Genomic DNA, 22,137 nt, shown 5'->3' with positions numbered 1-22,137 from the left:
TTCTGATGAGTGAGTTTGCAGTCTCAAAATATAAAACATAAACAGCCGTACCTTTTGATTGCATTGACTCAGAAACTAACGTCTATTATACCAGCCATGAAGTATAAGCCTCAGTATGTGACATAAATTTCAACTTGATACGTCTACCCGTTCCTGAGAAAAAGGGGATTTTAATGGCTGTATGGACACACAGACAGTCTGACGATAAATTAAAAAAAAAAAAAATTGGTGTGATATACTTACAAATATACAGCTTCTGGATCTTTTTATTTGGTTATACTGTGAAACCTTGCTTATTACCATATTTCATGATTCTAGTTCAACGGGAACTATCCACCAGGTTTTGATAAATGAGTTTGCGAGTGACTTAAATGGCAGTATCTTTTGATTTCATTGACTTAGAAGCTTCAATCTTTTACAGCGCCAAGGGGTAGTAGACTTTAGTGTGTGACATAAATTTCAACTTGGCTCATCTACTCTTTTCTGAGAAAAAGGGCTTTTAACAGTCGGTCAGACAGACAGAGGGACAATAAAATGACCCTATAATGGTTCTGTTTGCAGTCATTCCGGTGCGGAATCCTAAAAATATTATTTAAGGAACCCACTTTAAATTGAGTAAGGTATTCGTGTTAATGAAAAATATTTGAGCCATCTTCGTTACGCTGAACTCAGTGTATATATTAACTGTTTAACCTGAAATACATTAGCAGTGAACAGCTGTGACGTATTCATTCTCACCTAGTCATAAATGATCATCAGTTCACTACATTCCAATATTATGAATATTTGGGCGTTCTAAAGATTAACTGAGAACTACCAGTAGAGCAAAATTTTCGCTTACCTGGTTTACCTTATTGTCAACAACGAGACGATACACCATTGTAGTCAGTTGTTGAACACTTTCCTCAGGTCCTCGGATTTTGTATTAAATTCCTTTACTTTTAGTCTGTACGTTATTTGCAAAAATAAACGAAGAGTTTCATAACTTTACTGTCTCGTGAAATATAACATTTATTTTAACTAACACAATATATTTCCTCTAGTCTTTTTTTTTTCAGTTATGACCACTTAACGACAGTACTTGCAACTGATTCTCACTTTCGACTGACTCCCATGCAGTCTACAGCGTGTCCGAGAAATTCCTAAATTCTGCAGCAGGGCTGATATTTCTGACTTGGAAATTAAGATGAACTATGAGCATGATGTACCTAGTCATTATTATTTCTTTCCTTTCTCAGACGTTACGTCTGGTTAAAAATGGAAAGTGACACGGACCTTGATCAAGCGTGACTTCCTTTTAACTGTACGTTATATGTCACATTGCATTTAGGAACTTTCGAGTAATTGAACATGTATCAATAATTACAGATTTCTGTAGTTGCATATATACGTTTGGATGTAGCTGTATTGCGTTGATGTACTGGTGGATATTGTGTGGTATTACTCCTGTAGTTGATAGTATAATTGGTGTAATGTCAACTTTATCCTGATGCCACATGTCCTTGACTTCCTCAGCCAGTTGGATGTATTTTTCAATTTTTTCTCCTGTTTTCTTCTGTATATTTGTTGTATTGGGTATGGATATTTCGATTAGTTGTGTTAATTTCTTCTTTTTATTGGTGAGTATGATGTCAGGTTTGTTATGTGGTGTTGCTTTATCTGTTATAATGGTTCTGTTCCAGTATAATTTGTATTCATCATTCTCCAGTACATTTTGTGGTGCATACTTGTATGTGGGAACGTGTTGTTTTATTAGTTTATATTGTATGGCAAGTCGTTGATGTATTATTTTTGCTACATTGTCATGTCTTCTGGGGTATTCTGTGTTTGCTAGTATTGTAGATCCGCTTGTGATGTGATCTACTGTTTCTATTTGTTGTTTTCAAAGTCTGCATTTATCTGTTGTGGTATTGGGATCTTTAATAATATGCTTGCTGTAATATCTGGTGTTTATTGTTTGATACTGTATTGCAATCATGAATCCTTCCGTCTCACTGTATATATTGCCTTTTCATAGCCATGTGTTGGATGCGTCTTGATCGATGTGCGGCTGTGTTAGATGATACGGGTGCTTGCCATGTAGTGTTTTCTTTTTCTTTTTCTTTATTATTATTATTATTATTATTGCTATACTATAATTATTATTATTTTACACACTCCATTACATTGTAAAATAGCACGTGTGAATAGTAATTTTAAGTCTTATCTTTAAAATATAAGATTGAAAAAGATAATACAACTCATACGGCTAATTTTGCAAATCCAGAAACAGAATACATCAAGACCTAACAGTCTGCTGAAATATCAGACTTATATCTGCATATACTAAATATGCAAAACACAAACGCGAATTCTGTACAGACGAATGGAAAAACTGGTAGAAGCTGACCTTGGGGAAGATCAGTTTGTATTCCGTAGAAATATGGGAACACGTGAGGCAATACTGACCCTACGACTTATTTTAGAAGCTAGATTAAGAAAAGGCAAACCTACGTTTCTAGCATTTGTAGACTTAGAGAAAGCTTTTGACAACGTTGACTGGAATACTCTATTTCAAATTCTGAAGGCGGCAGGGGTAAAATACAGGGAGCGAAAGGCTATTTACAATTTGTACAGAAACCAGATGGCTGTTATAAAAGTCGAGGGGCATGAAAGGGAGGCAGTGGGTGGGAATGGAGTCTCGGGTTGTAGCCTCTCCCCGATGTTGTTCCATCTGTATATTGAGCAAGCAGTAAAGGAAACAAAAGAAAAATTCGGAGTAGGTATTAAAATCCATGGAGAAGAAATAAAAACTTTAAGGTTCGCCGATGACATTGTAATTCTGTCAGAGACAGCAAAGGACTTGGAAGAGCAGTTGAACAGAATGGACAGTGTCTTGAAAGGAGGATGTAACATGAACATCAACAAAAGCAAAACGAGGATAATGGAATGTATTCGAATTAAGTCGGGTGATGCTGCGGGAATTAGATTAGGAAATGAGACACTTAAAGCAGTAAAGGAGTTTTGCTATTTGGGGAGCAAAATAACTGTTGATGGTCGAAGTAGAGAGGATATAAAATGTAGACTGGCAATGGCAAGGAAAGCGTTTCTGAAGAAGAGAAGTTTGTTAACATCGAGTATAGATTTAAGTGTCAGGAGTGTAGCCATGTATGGAAGTGAAACATGGACGATAACTAGTTTGGACAAGAAGGGAATAGAAGCTTTCGAAATGTGGTGCTACAGATAAATGCTGAAGATTAGATGGGTAGATCACATAACTAATGAGGAGGTGTTGAATAGGATTGGGGAGAACAGGAGTTTGTGGCACAACTTGACTAGAAGAAGGGATCGGTCGGTAGGACATGTTCTGAGGCATCAAGGGGTCACCAATTTAGTATTTGAGAGCAGCGTGGAGGGTAAAAATCGTAGAGGGAGACCAAGAGATGAATACACGAAGCAGATTCAGAAGGATGTAGGCTGCAGTAGGTACTGGGAGATGAAGAAGCTTGCACAGGATAGAGTAGCGTGGAGAGCTGCATCAAACCAGTCTCAGGATTGAAGACCACAACAACAACATCTGCATATACAGATCTCTGAGTCCGCCTCCTTAGCTAAAGGATCAGCGTAGATGGTGCCACGCGAAGTAACCGGGTTTCGATTCTCGGTACTGCCAAGGATTCTTCCTTGGGATGAAGACTGGTACGGGGCACACTCAGCCTCGTGATGCCAGTTGAGGAGCTACTTGACCGCGCAGTAGAGGCTCTGTGGTTTGCAAAGTCTACAAAACGGCCGGGAGAGCGATGCGCTGACCACAACATGTACCTCCATACTGCACCCGCATGATGCCGTAAGGCAGGGGATGAGGAGCTCGTTCTTCTGTTTTTTAATTTTTTTAATTTTTTTACCGTTCTTTGTCTTATGATTATAAATCTCTTAGCCTTCTAGTATACATCCACGTTTTTCACTGTATAAAGTTGTAGTTGACACCAAAGGATTATCGTACAACTGAGAACCTTATTGAATTAGAAAAGTTGTGAGAATCTGTTAACTTAGGAAGTGTCTGGTATTAAGGGGCCATCGTCTTCCTTTTTCAGTTATTTGCTTTCTGAAAATGTCCCTCTCTTTCGTTAAAATACTACAGGCTAAAAGTAGGTGGCCAGTAGCTTGACCTTCTCTGTTACGTGTGCACAGACCGTCTCCAGTTATTCTGAAAATTTTATAATAGACTTTCGGTTTCCCATGCGCTGTCAACATGGCTGTAAAGTACGGTGATGGTGACAGCTTAATCGTTAAACGTTGACCGATTGTAGGGAGATGCGGTTTTCTGTTTCCCCCATTTTTAGTTAATTACCACTCAAACTCTGATTTGTTTCTAAACTCTTTTCTTAGTTTTTATCTTTTTTGCACTTACAGGTAACTCACATTAGCTTACTGTTTTCCGTGATGGGGCTGCTCTCTTAGCTACGTTATTAACTATGCCATTGGCCCACACCTCTGTATGAGCACTGACACATCTGAAATTTACACGCCAGTTAGGCATCTGCAATCTCCTGATTTTGTATCAAATTTCTTCAACCAACAACTTTTGGTTTTTCGTATTTCGTAACCAGCCGAATGTGTCGTGCTGTAAGTGCGAATCATTTTAGCTTTTGTAAATATGCAATAGATGGTTCATTGAAGCAAGCATCGAAAATACTCCAACAAAATGAGTTGTGTGTGACCCATTCCCCGAAGAATCTAGCTTGCTGCCGAGGACGTGCTTGGCGTCAGTACTCTTCCGTACTGAGTGTCTCCTATTGTCTCCTATTGTTAAACACCCAGAGCCCGTCTTACGTATAGCGACGCCAGGGCAGAGTGGATTCTTGGCTGCAGCCGCCCAGCTCCCATTACGACGATCTCCGCGTCGTTGCGACAAATTGCCCCTCGTCCATTCTGCCTAAAGATCGACTCTTGCCTTTGGCAAACTTCCCGCCTCAAGAGTATTCCTTTGTATCACGTTCAGCAATTGCGGTCTAGAACAAAACCCGGAGGTTGTCCAAAGAATTAAATTACTGCCGTTTCAAACACAGGAACTTCTAACGTTAAAAGTATTTTGTGCTAAATGAATACCATATTACGAATGACTTTCATATGGATACTCCATCTTCTTAAGATATTTGATATTTGTCTGACTTTTGCATTGAAACACCGTTCCATACGTGTGATTTGCAACATAAAACACCTTTCAGTTAAAAAACGTATTTCCTTAAGATATGTCATTTACTCTAAATCCTTCATAGTCTAAATATATTCGGTTTACACACGAAATATGAAATCTTTATTGCACAACGTTTTGTGTAAGAAAAGCAGTCCATCAATTTTAAATTAAATAATGTCTAACTAAGACACAAATATCAAGCAATGGAAAATCCAGGATGGAATGTATAATATCATAATGAGAAGGAATTCTCCCCATCCTTGCTCTTTGTTGCGTGCATTAACGATTTCATTCTTATACACTAACAAATACTCCTCCACCCCCCCATCCTATCAAAAAAAATTATTAACGTTAAAATATAAGGTTCTCGATTTTTTCTTCAAATCATTAATTCAATAAAAAGCGAAAAGGTGTTCTGAAAATGCTATTAAAGTCAAAACTATAACGCGCTGACTGATACAGAAATCGCAACATCTGTAAAATCCATCTACCTACAGATCAGGTCAGATCCATCTGGTAAATGTAAAAGATTTCAATATCATTACTCTGACGACATCCAATTTAAGATGTAAAAGTAAAAGTTATTTTATCCATGGTACTACCGATAACGAGAACCGTTAATTTGTCTTCACTCCACAGCACGAAGAGACAGTGAAATACACATAGTTTTCGAGAAAGGTCCGCAGACTGTCGGTTCTTTTAAGTATTTATAAACTTTTTAAGTAAAACCCTAAAGAAACAAAATACGGAAAATCGACGCACTTTTATTTGTAAAATATGTAGTTTTATATCTAGACCATTGAATATATATAGTGTGTTACGGGTATAAGTGCAGATATAGCTATCGGTGACTAAGAAAGGTGTACTGAACAACATGATATCAGTATTTACTTCATTTGAAGACTAAAAATTTTACAGTTTTTACAAGTCATATGTTTCTAGATAGTACCCCCAAGTACGTGTGACATGAGCTACCCATTAATGTTAATTTCCCACAGGGCAACAGGTCAGGTGTTGAAGTGTTGATTTGTAAACGCAAAATAATTAGCCTATACTCACAGGGGTAGCCCACATAGTGGCCCAGTTACAACTATGTAGAAGGCAACAGATTGTAAATTATATGATATGTTTATGGGAAGACTGTTCAGTGCAGAGAAATACAACCAACACAGTGGTGCGCGTACTTATTAAAAGTACCACATATATAAATATCTGCACTTACATTCTTTCATCTTGTTATTGAAATTGTAATTATTATCATTCTTTTTTCTTTTTGGGTCATTAGTCTTCTGTCTGGTTTGATGCGGCCCTCCTCGAATTCCTCTCCTGTGCCAACCTCTTCATCTCAGAGTAGCACTTGCAACCTACGTCCTCAATTATTTACTGGATGTATTCCAATCTCTGTCTTCCTCTGCAGTTTTTTCCCTCTGCAGTTCCCTCTAGTACCATGGAAGTCATTCCCTCATGTCGTAAGAGATGTCCTATCATCCTGTCCCTTCTCCTTATCAGTGTTTTCCACATATTCCTTTCCTCTCCGATTCTGCGCAGAACCTCCTCATTCCCTACCTTATCAGTCCATCTAATTTTCAACATTCGCCTGTAGCACCACATCTCAAATGCTTCGATTCTCTTCTGTTCCGGTTTTCCCACAGTCCATGTTTCACTACCATACAATGCTGTACTCCAGACGTACAGTCTCGGAAATTTCTTCCTCAAATTAAGGCCCATATTTGATACCAGCAGACTTCTCTTGGCCAGGAGTGCCCTTTTTTGCCATTGCTTGTCTGCTTTTGATGTCCTCCTTGCTCCGTCCGTCATTGGTTATTTTACTGCCTAGGTAGCAGAATTCCTTAATTTCATCTACATTTTCTAAAGCCAAACTGATCATCATCTAGCACATCCTCAAATTTCGTTTCCATTCTTCTGTATATTATTCTTGTCAGAAACGTGGATGCATGAGCTGTTAAGCTGATTGTGCGATAATTCTCGCACTTGTCAGCTCTTGCAGTCTTCGAAATTGTGTGGGTGATATTTTTCCGAATGTCGAATGGTCTGTCGCCAGACTTATACATTCTACACACCAACGTGAATAGTCGTTTTGTTGCCTCTTCCCCCAATGGTTTTAGAAATTCTGATGGAATGTTATTATCTCTTCTACCTAATTTTATCTTAAGTTCTCCAAAGCTCTTTTAAATTCTGCTTCTAAAACTGGGTCCCCTATCTCGTCTAAATCGACTCCTATTTCTTCTTCATCGCATCAGATAAATCTTCCTCAGAGGCTTTCAATGTATTCTTTCCACCTATCTGCTCCCTCTGCATTTAGGAGTGGAATCCGCGTTGTACTCTTAATGTTACCACACTTGCATTTAATGTCACCGAAGGTTGTTTTGACTTTCCTGTATACTGAGTCTGTCCTTCCGACAATCATTTCTTTTCCGATTTCTTCACATTTTTCATGTAGCCATTTCATTTTATCTTCCCTGCATTTCCTGTTTATTTCATTCCACAGCGACTTGTGTTTCTGTATTCCTGAGTTTCCCGGAACATTTTTGTACTTCCTACTTTCCTCGATCGAACGAAGTGTTTCTTCTGTTACCCATGGTTTCTTCGCAGTTACCTTATTTGTACCTATGTTTTTCTTTCCAACTTCTGTGATGGCCCTTTTTAGAGGTGTGCACTCCTCTTCAACTGTACTGACTTGTGAGCTAACATCCCAAAGATATTCGGGCTCACATGCGGTTCCTCTTCGTCGAAATGTCTTGGCACAAACTCGTCTAGGGGTTAAACCGCACGTGTTGCATTACACACCCTAAATTAGACACTTGTGACCCTTTGGTTAAATTTTCTGGCTGATGGCAAGTTCACGAAATACAAAGTTAACATAACATATAATAACAGTAATAATAATATCGCGAACTAAATTAACGACCCATAAATGATGTAGGCCACGCTGTTGCAAATTGGTTAGAATAACGTTTATTCAGAAAACAAACGAATAGCGAAAGTGGTCGTATTTAGAGTTACTGTTACACTCGAGCGCATATCCATTGACACAGTTCGATCATTCACAGTCTCATGGCGAAATACAAGTTATCTACGCGAAAAGTTGAGTTCACACCAAGCGCGCTGATGCTTACCGGTCAGAGACCAAGCCCGCGATACCACACAACCCGAAAGTTTCTAAGTCGTTTCACTTCCTAGCTGCCTAAATACCGACTGTCCGCTTTCGTGCCTCAATCCGAACTGTTCCCTTTGGTGTCTCCAGCCAAACTGTTTGCTTTCGCGCCTCCACCCGCAGTCCCTCTGCCTGTCACCGGCCGCCGGATATCCTCGCTCAACTGACTAGGGCACTTCCCTTTCCTGAAGCCGTCCATCTGATTGGCTACAGCTTATTCTACAGTATTTTACATTTTAACATATTTAAATAATCAAAGCATGACCACTTTCACGTTCTAAATAAAGTAACAATAATATCCATTACATAATAAACGTTAAATTCCTGTATATAAAACCAATACAATTTCCTTCTTAGCTTTGAATGCCACGGTCAGTAGCCTTGCACCAATGTGCTTTCTGATAAACAAATAAAGAACAAAAGTAACTATTACGCACTAAACATTACAACAAATATTCTATTACCTAATGATTCAATAAGGTGTCATGCTGTCGTGGTTCAAAGTGTTTTGTGTGGAGGAAATGATGATCCGATGTTTAACTGTAAATACTTATAATTTAAATTTACTAAATCTTTTAAACAAATAAAGTTACAGAGTTGATATTTACAATGTTTGTCATTTTAATGATGCGCTTCTACATGAAACGTCGATCGTTAAGATCGCCCAAAGCGTTCAGATTTTAGCATTCAGATCTTTGTTACAAAACTTGTTAATTTCACTTTAACAGTAAATCCTAAACTATTATAGATATGATCAATATTCAAGTTTTTTTGGGATCACCATGAAAATTTATGGAATGTATTGTTTCCCTTTATGGCCGATCTTAGGTCTGCCATATTTATCATTGCTACCTCTCCTTGGCCACAAATGGCTTCTACTTGGTTTCCCTATGACGTAGGTTCTCGTCTGTCTCACTCGCACACTACAGCGCTTAGGCCTCAATAGACAATAGACGCCTGTGAGTTTCCCCATCTCGTGGTGAATCTGCGCCCTTTGTGGTACGCGGTCCTGGACGACAGGGTTCGTTTCACAATTCCTGTAGGCTGACTCTTTCGGCCTTATGTTTAAATGAGAGCGCAATGCTCGTTAACTCACAGCCTACTGAGCTATTCCTTATTGCTGTATCTATAGCCTTAATGAACTTCAAGCGTATCTCGTCATTCATTAGTACTTCTGTATCCCACTTCTTTGTGTACTGATTCTTCTTGACTAATGTCTTAAGCTACAGCCTACTCTTCATCACCACTATATTGTTATCTGAGTCTATATCTGCTCTTGGGTACGCCTTACAATACAGTATCTCATTTCGGAATCTCTCTCTGACCATGATGTAATCTCCAGAATGAGATTTTCACTCTGCAGCGGAGTGTGCGCTGATATGAAACTTCCTGGCAGATTAAAACTGTGTGCCGGACCGAGACTCGAACTCGGGACCTTTGCCTTTCGCGGGCAAGTGCTCTACCAGTTGGGCTAACCATGCACGACTCACGACCAGTCCTCAGAGCTTTACTTCTGCCAGTACCTCGTCTCCTACTTTCCAAACTTTACAGAAGCTCTCCTGCGAACCTACAGAACTAGCACTCCTTAAAGAAAGGAGCTTCTGTAAAGTTTGGAAAGCAGGAGACGAGGTACTGGCAGAAGTAAAGCTGTGAGTAGGGGTCCTGAGTCGTGCTTGGGTAGCTCAGATGGTAGAGCACTTGCCCGCGGAAGGTAAAAGTCCCGAGTTCGAGTCTCGGTCAGGCACACAGTTTTAATCTGCCAGGAAGTTTCATAATGTAATCTAACTGAAATCTTCCCGTATCATTCGGCCTTTTCCAAGTACACCTCTTCCTGTTGTGATTCTTGAACAGATTATTCGCTATTACTAGCTGAAACATGTTACAGAACTCAATTAGTCTTTCTCCTCTCTCATTCCTTGTCCCAAGCCCATATTCTCCTGTAACCTTTTCTTCTACTCCTTCCCTGCAATTGCATTCCAATCTCCCATGACTGTTAGATTTTTGTCTCCCTTTACGTACTGTATTACCCTTTCAATATGCTCATATACTCTATATCTTTATCTTCAGCTTGCGACGTCGGCCTATACACATGAACTATCGTTGTCGGAGTTGTTTTGCTGTCGATTCTAATAAGAACAACCCTATCACTGACTGTTCACAGTAACACAATCTCTGTCCTGCCTTCCTGTTCATAACGAATCCTACTCCCGTTATACCAAAATCTGCTGCTGTTGATATTACCCTATACTCATCTGAACAGAAATCCTTGTCTTCTTTCCATTTCACTTCACTGACCCTACTATATCTAGATTGAGCCTTTGCATTTCCCTTTTCAGGTTTTCTAGTTTCTCTACCAAGTTCAAGCTTCTGACATTCCACGCCCCGATTCGTAGAACGTTATCCTCTCGTTTTTTATTCAGTCTTTTTCTCATGGTCACCTCCCCCTTGGCAATCCCCTCCCGGAGATCCGAATGGGGGACTAGTCCGAAATCTTTCTCCAATGGAGAGTTCATGATGACACTTTTCAATTACAGCCCACATGTCCTGTGGATACACGTTACATGTCTTTAATGCAGTGGTTTCCATTGCCTTCTGTATCCTCATACCGTTAATCACCGCTGATTCTTCCGCCTTTAGGGGCAATTTCCCACCCCTAGGGCAAGAGAGTGCCCTGAACCTCTGTCTGATTAGCCACCCTTTTTGACAAGGCCGTTGCCAGAACGAGGGTGACTTCTTATGCCGGAAGTCTTTGACCACCAATGCTGATTATTAATCAAAATTTAAACAGTGGCGGGATTCGAACCCGGGACCGAGGACGTTTTGATTACTAATCGAAGACGCTACCCCCCTTTTTTTAAAATTTCATTCTGTTTGTTATTTGTTCGGCGTATTTATTCGGAGCGGACGTCCCATGACACCCGTTTAAGTTCGTTGTTGATTCATTTGCTCAGTTTTTTTATTACAGAGGGCGACTAACCCTCTGACCGAACACGCTGAGCTATCGTTCCGGCTCCCCTAGACTACGGGTGACTCATACAGCACAACAGCAGAGATCTCGCGAACGTTTTTATTCTAGTGTATTAAAAAAAATGGTTCAAATGGCTCTGTGCACTATGGGACTCAACTGCTGAGGTCATCAGTCCCCTAGAACTTAGAACTACTTAAACCTAACTAACCTAAGGAAATCACACACACCCATGCCCGAGGCAGAATTCGAACCTGCGAGCGTAGCGGTCACGTGGTTCCAGACTGTAGCGCCTAGAACCGCTCGGCCATATCGGCCGGCTCTAGTGTAATAGTAAAAGTATTAAGGATACAATTTCCCCTCTTATGAACTTGTTTGATATCGATTATAATGTTTACTCTGAACCAAACCGTAATTATTTTCCCCCTTAGATTTAGTTCTATGTCAGTTACTATACTTCCCACTCTTAGCCTATTTAAAAATCGTGTCGTGTTTTGTTGTTGGGCTCGATGGATGTCATGCATAGAAATAACCAAAAGTTTCAATGTTGAGTCTACATTCACATATTTTAATCGTGATGTTCGCTATAATGTCGACTGCGGCAGAAAAGTGTAACCCAAAATTTGAAATTACCCTAGCAGCCTGCTGAGTAATTTTGTTTTATGCAAATGTTGCCTGTAATAAAGATTTTTCGTCGTATTCTTCATAATTTACACTGAAGCTCCAAAGAAACTGGTATAGCCATGCGTATTCAAATACAAAGATATGTAAACAGGCAGAATACGGAGTTGCGGTCAGCAACGCCTATATAAGACAACAAGTGTCTGCCGCAACTGTTAGATCGGTTATTGCTGCTACAGTGGAAGATTTAAGTGTGTTTGAACGTGGTGTTATAGTCGGCACACGAGCAATGGGACACAGCGTCTCCGAGGTAGCGATGAAGTGGGGATTTTCCCGTACGACCATTTCACGAGTGGACCGTGAACATCAGGAATCCGGAAAAACATCAAATCTCCAACATCTGCAAGAACGGGACCAATGACGACTGAAGAGAACCGTTCAACGTGACAGAAGTGCAACTCTTTCGCAAATGCTGGGCAATCAACAAGCGTCAGCGTGCGCACCGTTCAACGCATCATCGATATGGGCTTTCGGAGCCGAAGGCCCACTCGTGTGCCCTTGATGACTGCACAACACAAAGCTTTACGCCTCGCCTGGACCCATCAATACTGACATTGGACTGTTGGTGACTGGAAACACGTTGCCTGGTCGGACGAGTCACGTTTCAAATTGTATCGAGCGGATGGACGTGTACGGGTATAGAGACAACCTCATGAGTCCATGGACCCTGCATGTCACCAGGGGACTGTTGAAGGTGGTGGAGGCTCTGTAATTGTGTGGGACGTGTGCAGTAGGAGTGATATGGGACTCCCTGATACGTCTAGATATGACTAGTTAAGACTCTGACAGGTGACACATACGTAAACATCTGTTCACCTGCATCCATTCATATCCATTGTGCGTTTCGACGCACTTAGTTGATTCCAGCAGGACAATGCGACTCCCCACACGTGCAGAATTGCTACATAGTGGCTCCAGGAACACTCTTTTGAGTTTAAACAATTCCGCTGGCCACAGAACTCCCCAGATACGAACATTATTAAGCATATCTGGGATGCCTTGGAACCTGCTGTTCAGAAGAGATCGTCCCCCCCTCGTTCCCTTATGGATTTATTGACAACCCAGCAGGATTCATGGTGTCAGTTCCCTCCAGCATTACTTCAGATACTAGTCAAGTACGGTACGTGTCACATCGTGTTGCGGCACTTCTGCATGCTCGCGGGGACCCTACACGATATTAGGCAGGTGTTTCAGTTTCTTTGGCCCTTCAGTGTGTTTCAGTATAGGGTACCGAATCATTACTTAAATGCTAATGTGGAAAATGTATTTGAAAAGCGAAACAAGACAAGACTCGTTAATTTATGTGGCAGTTTAATTCTCCTCTTAACTTCTCTTGTATCTCATTCTGACGAGAACTTTTTTAGAATTTCCTGATGCCTTAACTCTGACGTGTGTGTATGAGAGACGTGCATGCCGGACACGATAAACAGCGCCGTCTGCGAGGCTGCGGATTAAATTTAAACTGGCACGCAGCGTAATTGCAGCTGGCAGAAAACTAACCACCTAAATTTACCTCTAATTGAATCGCTTTCATGAGTCACGATACGCGAAGAAACGGCTGGCACCTGTGCCATGCTGGACTCCCAGAAATAGGCCAGAATTCAGATAGCGTCCCCGTTCTAAACGAGTAACGGCACAATCTACCATGATGAACCGTTGGGTACGAAATGTGCGCACACACAGACTTATTCTAGTAGTGTAATCAGACAAGCGTTTGTTACCGAGATAGGAAAGCGAGTCAAACTCGTAGTGAATAAGTACGCAGGTTGAAGATATGGCTTCACACAATGGTCGTCCACATGGTTTCCCAATCCGAATCTGTGGAAAAAATATTTGGGTCAACATTTCTAAAACTCTAATTCCTCCATCTCAGACCCCCACCCTACGGGGAGAGAGGGAGAGTTTTAGTTTTAACAAACCAAAATTTACGAAGTAAATAAGTATTTTTATTTATCCGTAACCATTTTCCATAGAAAAAGGAGAACATGGATTTTCTTGAATTACAGTGCCAACTACCAAGAATCAAAACAAATGTTTAAGACAAAATGTACGTAGTTTTTTATGTAGAAGCTGGTTCTGAAATAAAGAATGGGGGTCCCCATTTGAAATTTTAAAGATGCCTCCCGCCCCATCCCCGGGGGGCTGGGGTGGCGGGCTAATTTTAGCACCAGGAGATGTCTCCCTCGAAAATAATCAACTTAGGATTCTACACATTTTTGCGTGTGAAGCATATTTTTCGAGTTATTCTGGTTTGTCAACTTAAAATTTGCTCCCTGTTATAGCATATGTGTTTAAAACATGTGTTGCTGTCAGAAACCGGTAGTCTGAGGACCAAGCATTTTTTGATCGTAAACGCCAGCCAGAGTGGCCGAGCAGATCTAGGCGCTACAGTCTGGAACCGCGCGACCGCTACGGTCGCAGGTTCGAATCCTGCCTCGGGCATGGATGCGTGTGATGTCCTTAGGTTAGTTAGGTTTAAGTAGTTCTAAGTTCTAGGGGACTGATGACCTCAGAAGTTAAGTCCCATAGTGCTCAGAGCCATTTGAACCATTTTTGATCATAAACGGAAATAAATAAATTTATTCTACTGTAGTTTTGTATCTCATGCCTAATAACTGGCTTCGCCTTTAGTCATGTCTCTTCCTGAAAGGTGCAGTATCTGTGCGAGTACAGGACGTAAACGAAAACGGTAACATACGGAAGATTCGGTCGGAAGCGTGCACGGATGGCCGAGGCGCTCAAGGCGATTGCTCGCGTCAAGCGCAATATCCGGGTTCGAGCCCCGGCCGGCGCAGATTTCCATTGTCACCAATGCATAGTGGAGCCAAAGTTTAGGCATATTCACAAATACGAATATGATTCTGGTATGTAGAAAGTGGCTGGTTTCTGAATTTCTTCGAGTAATAAAAGCCTTCATCACTGTCAGAGATGGCTGTGTCGAAAGTGACGGCTGTGTGGTGTTGCAGGTACCTGGTGGCTTCACGCGACCTCCAGCCTGGAGACCTGGTGATGAGGGAGAAGGCTCTCGTGGTCGGCCCCTGCCACGACTCCCCGCCGCTCTGCCTCGGCTGCTACAAGAGGTTCGACGCCGAAAACCGCGGAGACTACAGGTAGAAACACGTTGTTTCCATTAGCACAGCGCTCTACACTCTCGGCGACCGTGCAGGCTGAGTATTGGCTGAAAGAAAGAGTAGAGCACCCAGAAGGAGGGCAGGAAACGAAATGAAACTTTACAGGTTGCAAGACTGTGCGATATTGATTCAGTGATTACTTCACAAAGAACTTGGCAGTATGAGTCCACTTACTATTGTCACTTTGCGGCCCCCCCGGCATGGATACGTGCACTGATTCGCTTGGGAAGTGTGTCATAAACTAGTGCTGTTGATACGAGGGCTGCTCGGAAAGAAAGGTCCGATCAGTCGCGAAATGTAAACCACATCGAAAATTGAAAATTTTTTATTCGCAACAGTTAGCCACGCCTTTCAGCTACCTCTCTAAATAGTCGCTGGTCCGACTTAGACATTACTCGTGACGTTGTACAAACTTTCCAGTACCCTCGTCACAGAAAGCAGGTGTCTGTGCTTTCCGCCTATTCTCTACGCTGGTCTGTCTTACGTTGTCTGTGCCAAACGTTGTCTTCGTAGCCAGCGGTTCCTGTGAGCAGAGATGAACAACGGTGGGAGCCAGTTAAGAGCTGCATTGTTGGTGACCAAACACTTCCCACCGAAAACGCTGCTGGAGCGTCTTCACTGTCCCTGCGAATGCGGGTGAAAATTGTCTTGAAGAAAGAAACGCATGACATTTATGTTACGTGGGCTGCATAGCTTCAGGCGAAATCTCTCACCAAATCGACATACTTGGCGGGAGACACTGTTGTTTTAGGCGTTTTTACGTGATCACTTTGCGCTCTGAACTGATAAGAGCGACGTGAAGCGATCGATAGGCACACTAAAGACACTGCCCAACACATCTGCGCAAATTTCCATCGGATTTTCACAGTGGTTTCCATTTTTCCCCGAATCGGACCTTTCTTTCCGAATACGCCTCGTACGGTATCGATATACAGATATATAGATATTTTCAAACTTATGTCCGTGTTAACAGGCGATATATTTGACTCGATATATCAGTATCGAAACAGCAATGCCGAGCGCTGAAATTTTTATTTTATATTTTTTCGCAATTTGAAATTGCAGTAGAACATTATTTTACTTTCACTATCTGAACGAATCATACTACTTTTTGAGCTTCCATCACGTCCAGTCTTTCTCTTGGACTGTGTAAAGCAAGTATATATACAGTAGCTGGCACAAAGAAGAAGTCCGATTGCCCTGGGAGGAGGGGGGGGGGGGGCAGTGTGAATGGATTAACAAGTTTTCCGACATGAAGAAATAACACACTAGTTGCGTTAAAAATTGTTTTCTTCAAAAACACTTGCTGAAAATGATGGACGAAACTCTAAATGACAAGATTGGTTTTGTGGTCGGTGGAGACGTGTAAAGGGTAAATGCTGACCTAATCGGTGCTCGGCGCTACCAACTAAAACTGCAACGTTTAACTTCGCCACGCAATTTTGACACTACAGCTGCAAGGTCGCTGACGTTTGCAGAAAGGAAAAAAGAAGTGAATCGACATGAAATGTTCCAGACAAATCCGATTTGTGGCAACTGAAGGACGGACCCATCGCACTCCTCTTATTGTGCCACTTACCTGCATTTACCATTGTTAGCAAAGTGGTTGTCGCCAAGCGTTGAATATGCATAGTTTTCTTTCAATTCTTGCTCTACGGGCGATAAGTAAGCCGCTATAAATTTGATGTACACAATATATAATAATAAATCAGTACTTTAATACAAAGCTTTAAAACTGGTCCCAGTAGTGTATTTACAATGTGCAGCCGATATTTTTATAGATCGGTGCGTTGATATTTTTTCTGTCGAGTGTCGATATATTTTCTAGACATATCGAGAGCCGATGGTGGTGCCTTTTTAGATATCGATATATCGGATTCCCGATAATTTTAAAAATAAACAGTTCTATCATAAACCCATAGTGTCCTCTTCTGAGGCAAGCTGGGTTACTGTTCTAACTGGTCCTGCATAACCGAGACGAAATTGACATCCTAGCTTCTGAAGGTTTGTGTTTTACGAGAGGTGTAGGAGTGGACCCAGAATTAAACCCTGTGGGACTCTGTGATTACTATCCAGTCACTAAAATTTCCCCTGCTTCCAACGCTGAATTATTCAGCACTATATTTTGCATTCAGTATGTTAAGTATAATTCAGGTTAGTTGTTTGTAAAGCCAACGATTCCCTAACAAGGGAATGGTCAGACTTGTCATGCCGAAACATGTATTGCTTTTTTTAGCACTGTTATTTAACTGTGCAAAAGGTCCATATGCAAAATTGTAGCTGCTGACATGAACTGGAAGTCATCTAAAAAAATCACGAACACTGGCTGTGTTTCCTGCTTGGCGCTTGTAGTGACGGCTGACCCCCCTGGAAATGGCGAGGTGCGAGCATTGTGCGCATGGTCGGGAAGTGCGGCCGTCTTATCGCGGCGTTCACTAAAGAGGAATATCGCTGCACGGTTTTGGTGGAAAGGGGAAACGAATATTTGCTTCTCTGGGATCCACGTCCTTTTAATTTTTGGTACGTATTTCGAAATATACCGTCCTGAAACTGGTTAGAGATATGAAAGATGTTCTGCAGATGTTCATCTATACTCCGCAAGCCACTTTACGGTGAACATTCAATCTGCCCTCACAGGTGATGGCGAACCCTGTAAATGTTTTGCTGCTTGCCATGGAGATATACCACAGAGGCCAAATGAATCAATCAACAGAAAACGCGCGCGAAGACTATGTGTTGTGCGACACGGTTGTTAAACTTCTAGACGAGCGTGTAAATGGCGCAGATATGTGGCTAGAAACAACTGAAACACTCGATATTGCAGACTGTGAATCACAGACGGCGAAGACACCGACGAAAGTTGCACTCTTGAAGACTCTTTGAGTGATAGTGCCACGTACCATCATCAATTATCTCCGAAAGTAACACCAGCAACTACAATTACCTTATCAGACAAAGAAAAAGCGGTGACGTACTGGTTGAACGAAAGTGGTAAGAAACGCCTACGTGTCAGTACTGTTCTAAGTATCGCTTTGTCCATTCTGAACGTGAATTGTATAGATGGAAAAAGGAAGTCACTCGACGACGTAAGAGTCGACTGGAAATTGCGACGGAGATAAATGCGCGACTTTTTGAGCTATTTATCGATGCCAGACAACAGTCATTTAGTGTCAGCGATACAACTTCGCGTGATTGGGCGTTAGAGATTGCCAACGCGATGGGCGCTAAAGAATTTACAGCTTCTCAAAGTTGGATTAGTCGCTTCAAAAGTTCACATAAAATTGTGGCAAGAAAAATAACGAAATTTGTATCGAGAAACAGGTCGGAAAATGAAGTGACACAAATCGAAATGATAGAAGCTTTTCTTATGAATGCAAAAAATAAGATCGCTAGTTTTAGTGAATCGTACGTGTACAATGCAGATCAGTCAGGTTTTCAAAAAGAAATGCGTGCGAAAAGAACACTGTCATTCAAAGGGGGAAAAACATATTGAGACGATTGCGCAGTCCACGACTGCACTCACCCATTCATACACTATAATGCCCATAATTAGTCTGGATGGTTCATTGCTGCCTAAATTATATGTGTCTTCAAGAACCAACTGGACGTTTTGGACCACGTGTCAAAAGAACAATGTTCTACGCAAACAATCTTGTGGTAGACGCATCGAAGTCTGGAGAAATGGGAAATGAAAATGTTACACTTTTCATGCGTCATGCTTTTCTGCCGTTCTGCGGGAACAAATCTCTTCTCCTTCTAGATTCGTGGTCAGGTCATAAAAGGTCTGATTCATTAAAAGCTGTATTTCGAGCCCACCCTGACAAAGAAGTAGAGATACTTGAGATTCCACCCGGCACGACGAACGTAATTCAACCTTTAGACAGAGAATTTTTCCGTCAGTGGAAAGCATTTTACAGAAAACTAACAGAGAAAATTATTGTGTGCAGATCACTACAATTTCCTGTCTATCACCGTGACAGTATTCTCAAGCTGCAATCAGTAGTACATTATCAATTTTCCTGCCCACGGTTTCAGAATTTGATAAAATATGCGTGGCACTCCTCGAAATATATTGATACTAGGCCTGATTCATTCCTAACATCAGCCCAGTTTTGTCTACGGACATCTAACAACGTCTGTGATTCGCAGGGCTGTCATATGTCGTCTTTGCTTGCATGTTCTTGGTGCACAAAAAACCTATGTTTTGAACATTGTATCAATATTTGGCATTTTTGCGGTAATTACAAGAAATAAAATTTGGACGTATATTTATTTGTGTCTATTTCATAGTTATTTGGAAAGAATGTTGTAGATAACATATCAGCCATATTTGTCAACGAATGTTTAATTATCATACGATCGCTTTCACTGGGGGAATCAGCTCTCTCACTGCTGTGGCAAGAGAGCGGCGCGTAGCTAACGCCACCTTGTCCCTAGATGGCGTTGGTATAACGTAGCGAGAGAGGTCAGGGCTGTACAAGAGGCAGTTATAAGCGCGGAAATCATCCGACAATAATGTCTTACTTCATAAAATTGTTTACAGGCTTTCAGGTCATGTCAGCAGCTAAAATTCTGCATACAGACTTCTTGCAATGTTAACTCACGGCGGTAAAAAAGGCAACACACGTTTCGGCATGACAAGTCTGACCACTCCCTTGTAAGACTTAAGTTTTGCTGACAGAGTAACAAGGTGCAAAACCGAAAAATACCAGCAGGCGATGTTTCATTGAACTTGTGTTCCGGCCCTAGTGCCTCCGTCGCCGACAGTGCTTTAAGCCTTAAGGGGCTCCGGAACGCCCTATACTTGCAATGTTAAAATAACGCTTATAAATTACATCTTTCCTCACAAAGTATTTGAGGTAGGAAGTTGAACTTTTTTACAGATTATTTATTGGAATATGGGCTACAACTTAACACAGGGATTTTACAAAATTTTAGTTCAGTTATTAAAGATGATTTTTTTCTCAATTGTAATGAAAATTCACAACATTTTTTTGCAATTTTTTATTTATATATTCAAAAGTATACAGTTTTTTGGAAAAAGGCTGTGTTAAATTATGCAGAAGGTACTGTGTAATATTTACTGAAAGTTTGAAACAAATATGTTTGGAAGATCGTTAGAAAACATGTAATTAGTATGAGAAAATAAAAGTTTTGGGAATCGAGCGACAAAGATTGGATTAGCTTTTTAGTGCATTCCAGGTCCATAGGATGGATTATCTTCATCCTCTGCAAACTCCTCCTCCAGCTTCCTCTTGTTCCTCCTCCTGTTTACTCTTGCTTGTATTTCTAGACTCTTTACAGCCCTGTCTGCAGCCCGAAGGCGTTCCTTGTCTAAAGCAAGCATCGCTCGTTGTTGTGTTCGTAGATTTTGCTACCATTTTCTTCAGTTGCAGTTACTGCAACACTGTTCCAAAAGGTGGTCATGTATGAACACTTATCACATTTCAGTTGTATTTCACTAGCAAGTCCTACGTGCTTTATTATGGAGAGTTCCAGACCAACTTCACTACAATGAATACATCTTACACAGTTTGAAAAAATTCCTTTTAGAACCGACATATCAAATATTTCATTCACATCCGATTCTCCCATAAAACATTCATAGTTATCACTCATTGAACCAAGCTTCTTCTGTGAAGTATTTTCTTTCCCACTTTGACTGCTATCGGCAGGTGTACTTGAGAGGTTAGGTTCACTCACTTGGTTATCGTCTTTATTGTTTACAGTAATAACACATACCTTTGGCTTTCCAACATTTCTCCTTTTCTTAAAAGCCTTCAGAGGATTTCTAATAACTTTACTTTTACTCATTATTATACTTCAACAAAACAGAGACTCAAGAAACCGAATTAATTACTAATGTTTTCGAAATAACGACAGAGTAAATAAACATGAAACAATCGACAATCACACCAGCGATATATATTGAACCATCGCAGGTTAGCCACAACACATACTTTATCTCACATCACTAAAATGTACCTGATGAACACGGACGTTAATAATAACACCATTTGACAGCAGTTTAACAGCGCCACAGTGGGTCACGCCCATGTAGAACACATTTCAAAAAAAATGTTAAAAATAGTTGTAGTCTTCGGAATTGAATAAATTATATATCTATTAAAAGGTAATAGTCTGCAGAATCAGAAAACGCAAAAAAGTAAAAATTGAACTTTTCATGATTTTGAGCCTTTCCGGAGCCGTGCCCTCACTGTTCTGGGCTGCGACGGCGCAGGTGCCCCGGGTGCGCGTGGCCGCTGTGCGGGCCGCAGTGCGCCGGCCGCGGCCAGGAGCTGGGCCACAGCGCGGCCGAGTGCGCCGCTATGTCGGCGCACGGCACGGCGCGCCGGCTGCCGGCGCCGCTGGCGTCGCCGGGCGCGCGCCTCTACTACGGCGCCGTCGCGGCGCTGCGCTGCCTGCTGCTCAAGGCGGCGGCGCCGGCGCGCTGGCGCACGCTGCTCACCATGGAGGCGCACAACGAGCTGCGCAGGCGCATCCCCAGCCTGTGGCGCCGCAACCAGGAGCTCGTCGTCGACACCATCCGCTCGCTCTGGGGCATGGACCACTTCTCCGAGGACGAGATACACACCGTCTGCGGCATACTAGAGGTGCGATACTTCTGGAAAGAACTGAAAAGGTTGTAACGAGACTCTCTACAGCAGAATGTAGGCAGTTACGGAACTTACTAACAGAATGAAAGGGCTTGAAAAATTCATACATGTAACTACGCCCCCAATCTAGAGTTTTAGATTCATTCTGACGGCCTTTACATCGCTCCTCCCTACCCTATCCGTAATCCTGTCTTCCAGTCATGTCCAGAAGGGTATGTGCTCCGGGCGAAAGAGAGAGAGAGAGAACAAAGAGCGAGAGAGAGAGAGAGAGAGAGAGATAGATAGAGATAGTTAAAGACTCTAAGTCTGTCCAGGGAATAACCGGATGGTCCAGCAAATAAAGACTCGAAGTTTCAGATCAGGTTGACGTTCTCTGGATGAGAGCTTAAGTG

The 22,137-nt window shown here is 41.7% G+C and overlaps 1 protein-coding gene across 1 annotated transcript in view; it reads left to right on the top strand.

Annotated features, from left to right (window-relative positions):
• The window catches only part of LOC124777099 (SET domain-containing protein SmydA-8-like), a 302,158-nt gene that overhangs the window by 220,385 nt on the left and 59,636 nt on the right, over positions 1-22,137 (top strand). Inside the window, exons 3-4 of the mRNA XM_047252380.1 lie at positions 14,964-15,107; positions 21,370-21,742. Of these exons, the coding sequence (XP_047108336.1) occupies positions 14,964-15,107; positions 21,370-21,742 (517 nt within the window). The remainder of the gene's footprint in view (positions 1-14,963; positions 15,108-21,369; positions 21,743-22,137) is intronic.

This window comes from Schistocerca piceifrons, chromosome 2 (genome assembly GCF_021461385.2).
Source record: "Schistocerca piceifrons isolate TAMUIC-IGC-003096 chromosome 2, iqSchPice1.1, whole genome shotgun sequence".
In the NCBI taxonomy this organism is placed as follows: domain Eukaryota; kingdom Metazoa; phylum Arthropoda; class Insecta; order Orthoptera; family Acrididae; genus Schistocerca; species Schistocerca piceifrons.
The sequence above is the reverse complement of the archived record's forward strand: the minus strand, read 5'-3'. Positions and strand labels throughout refer to the sequence as shown.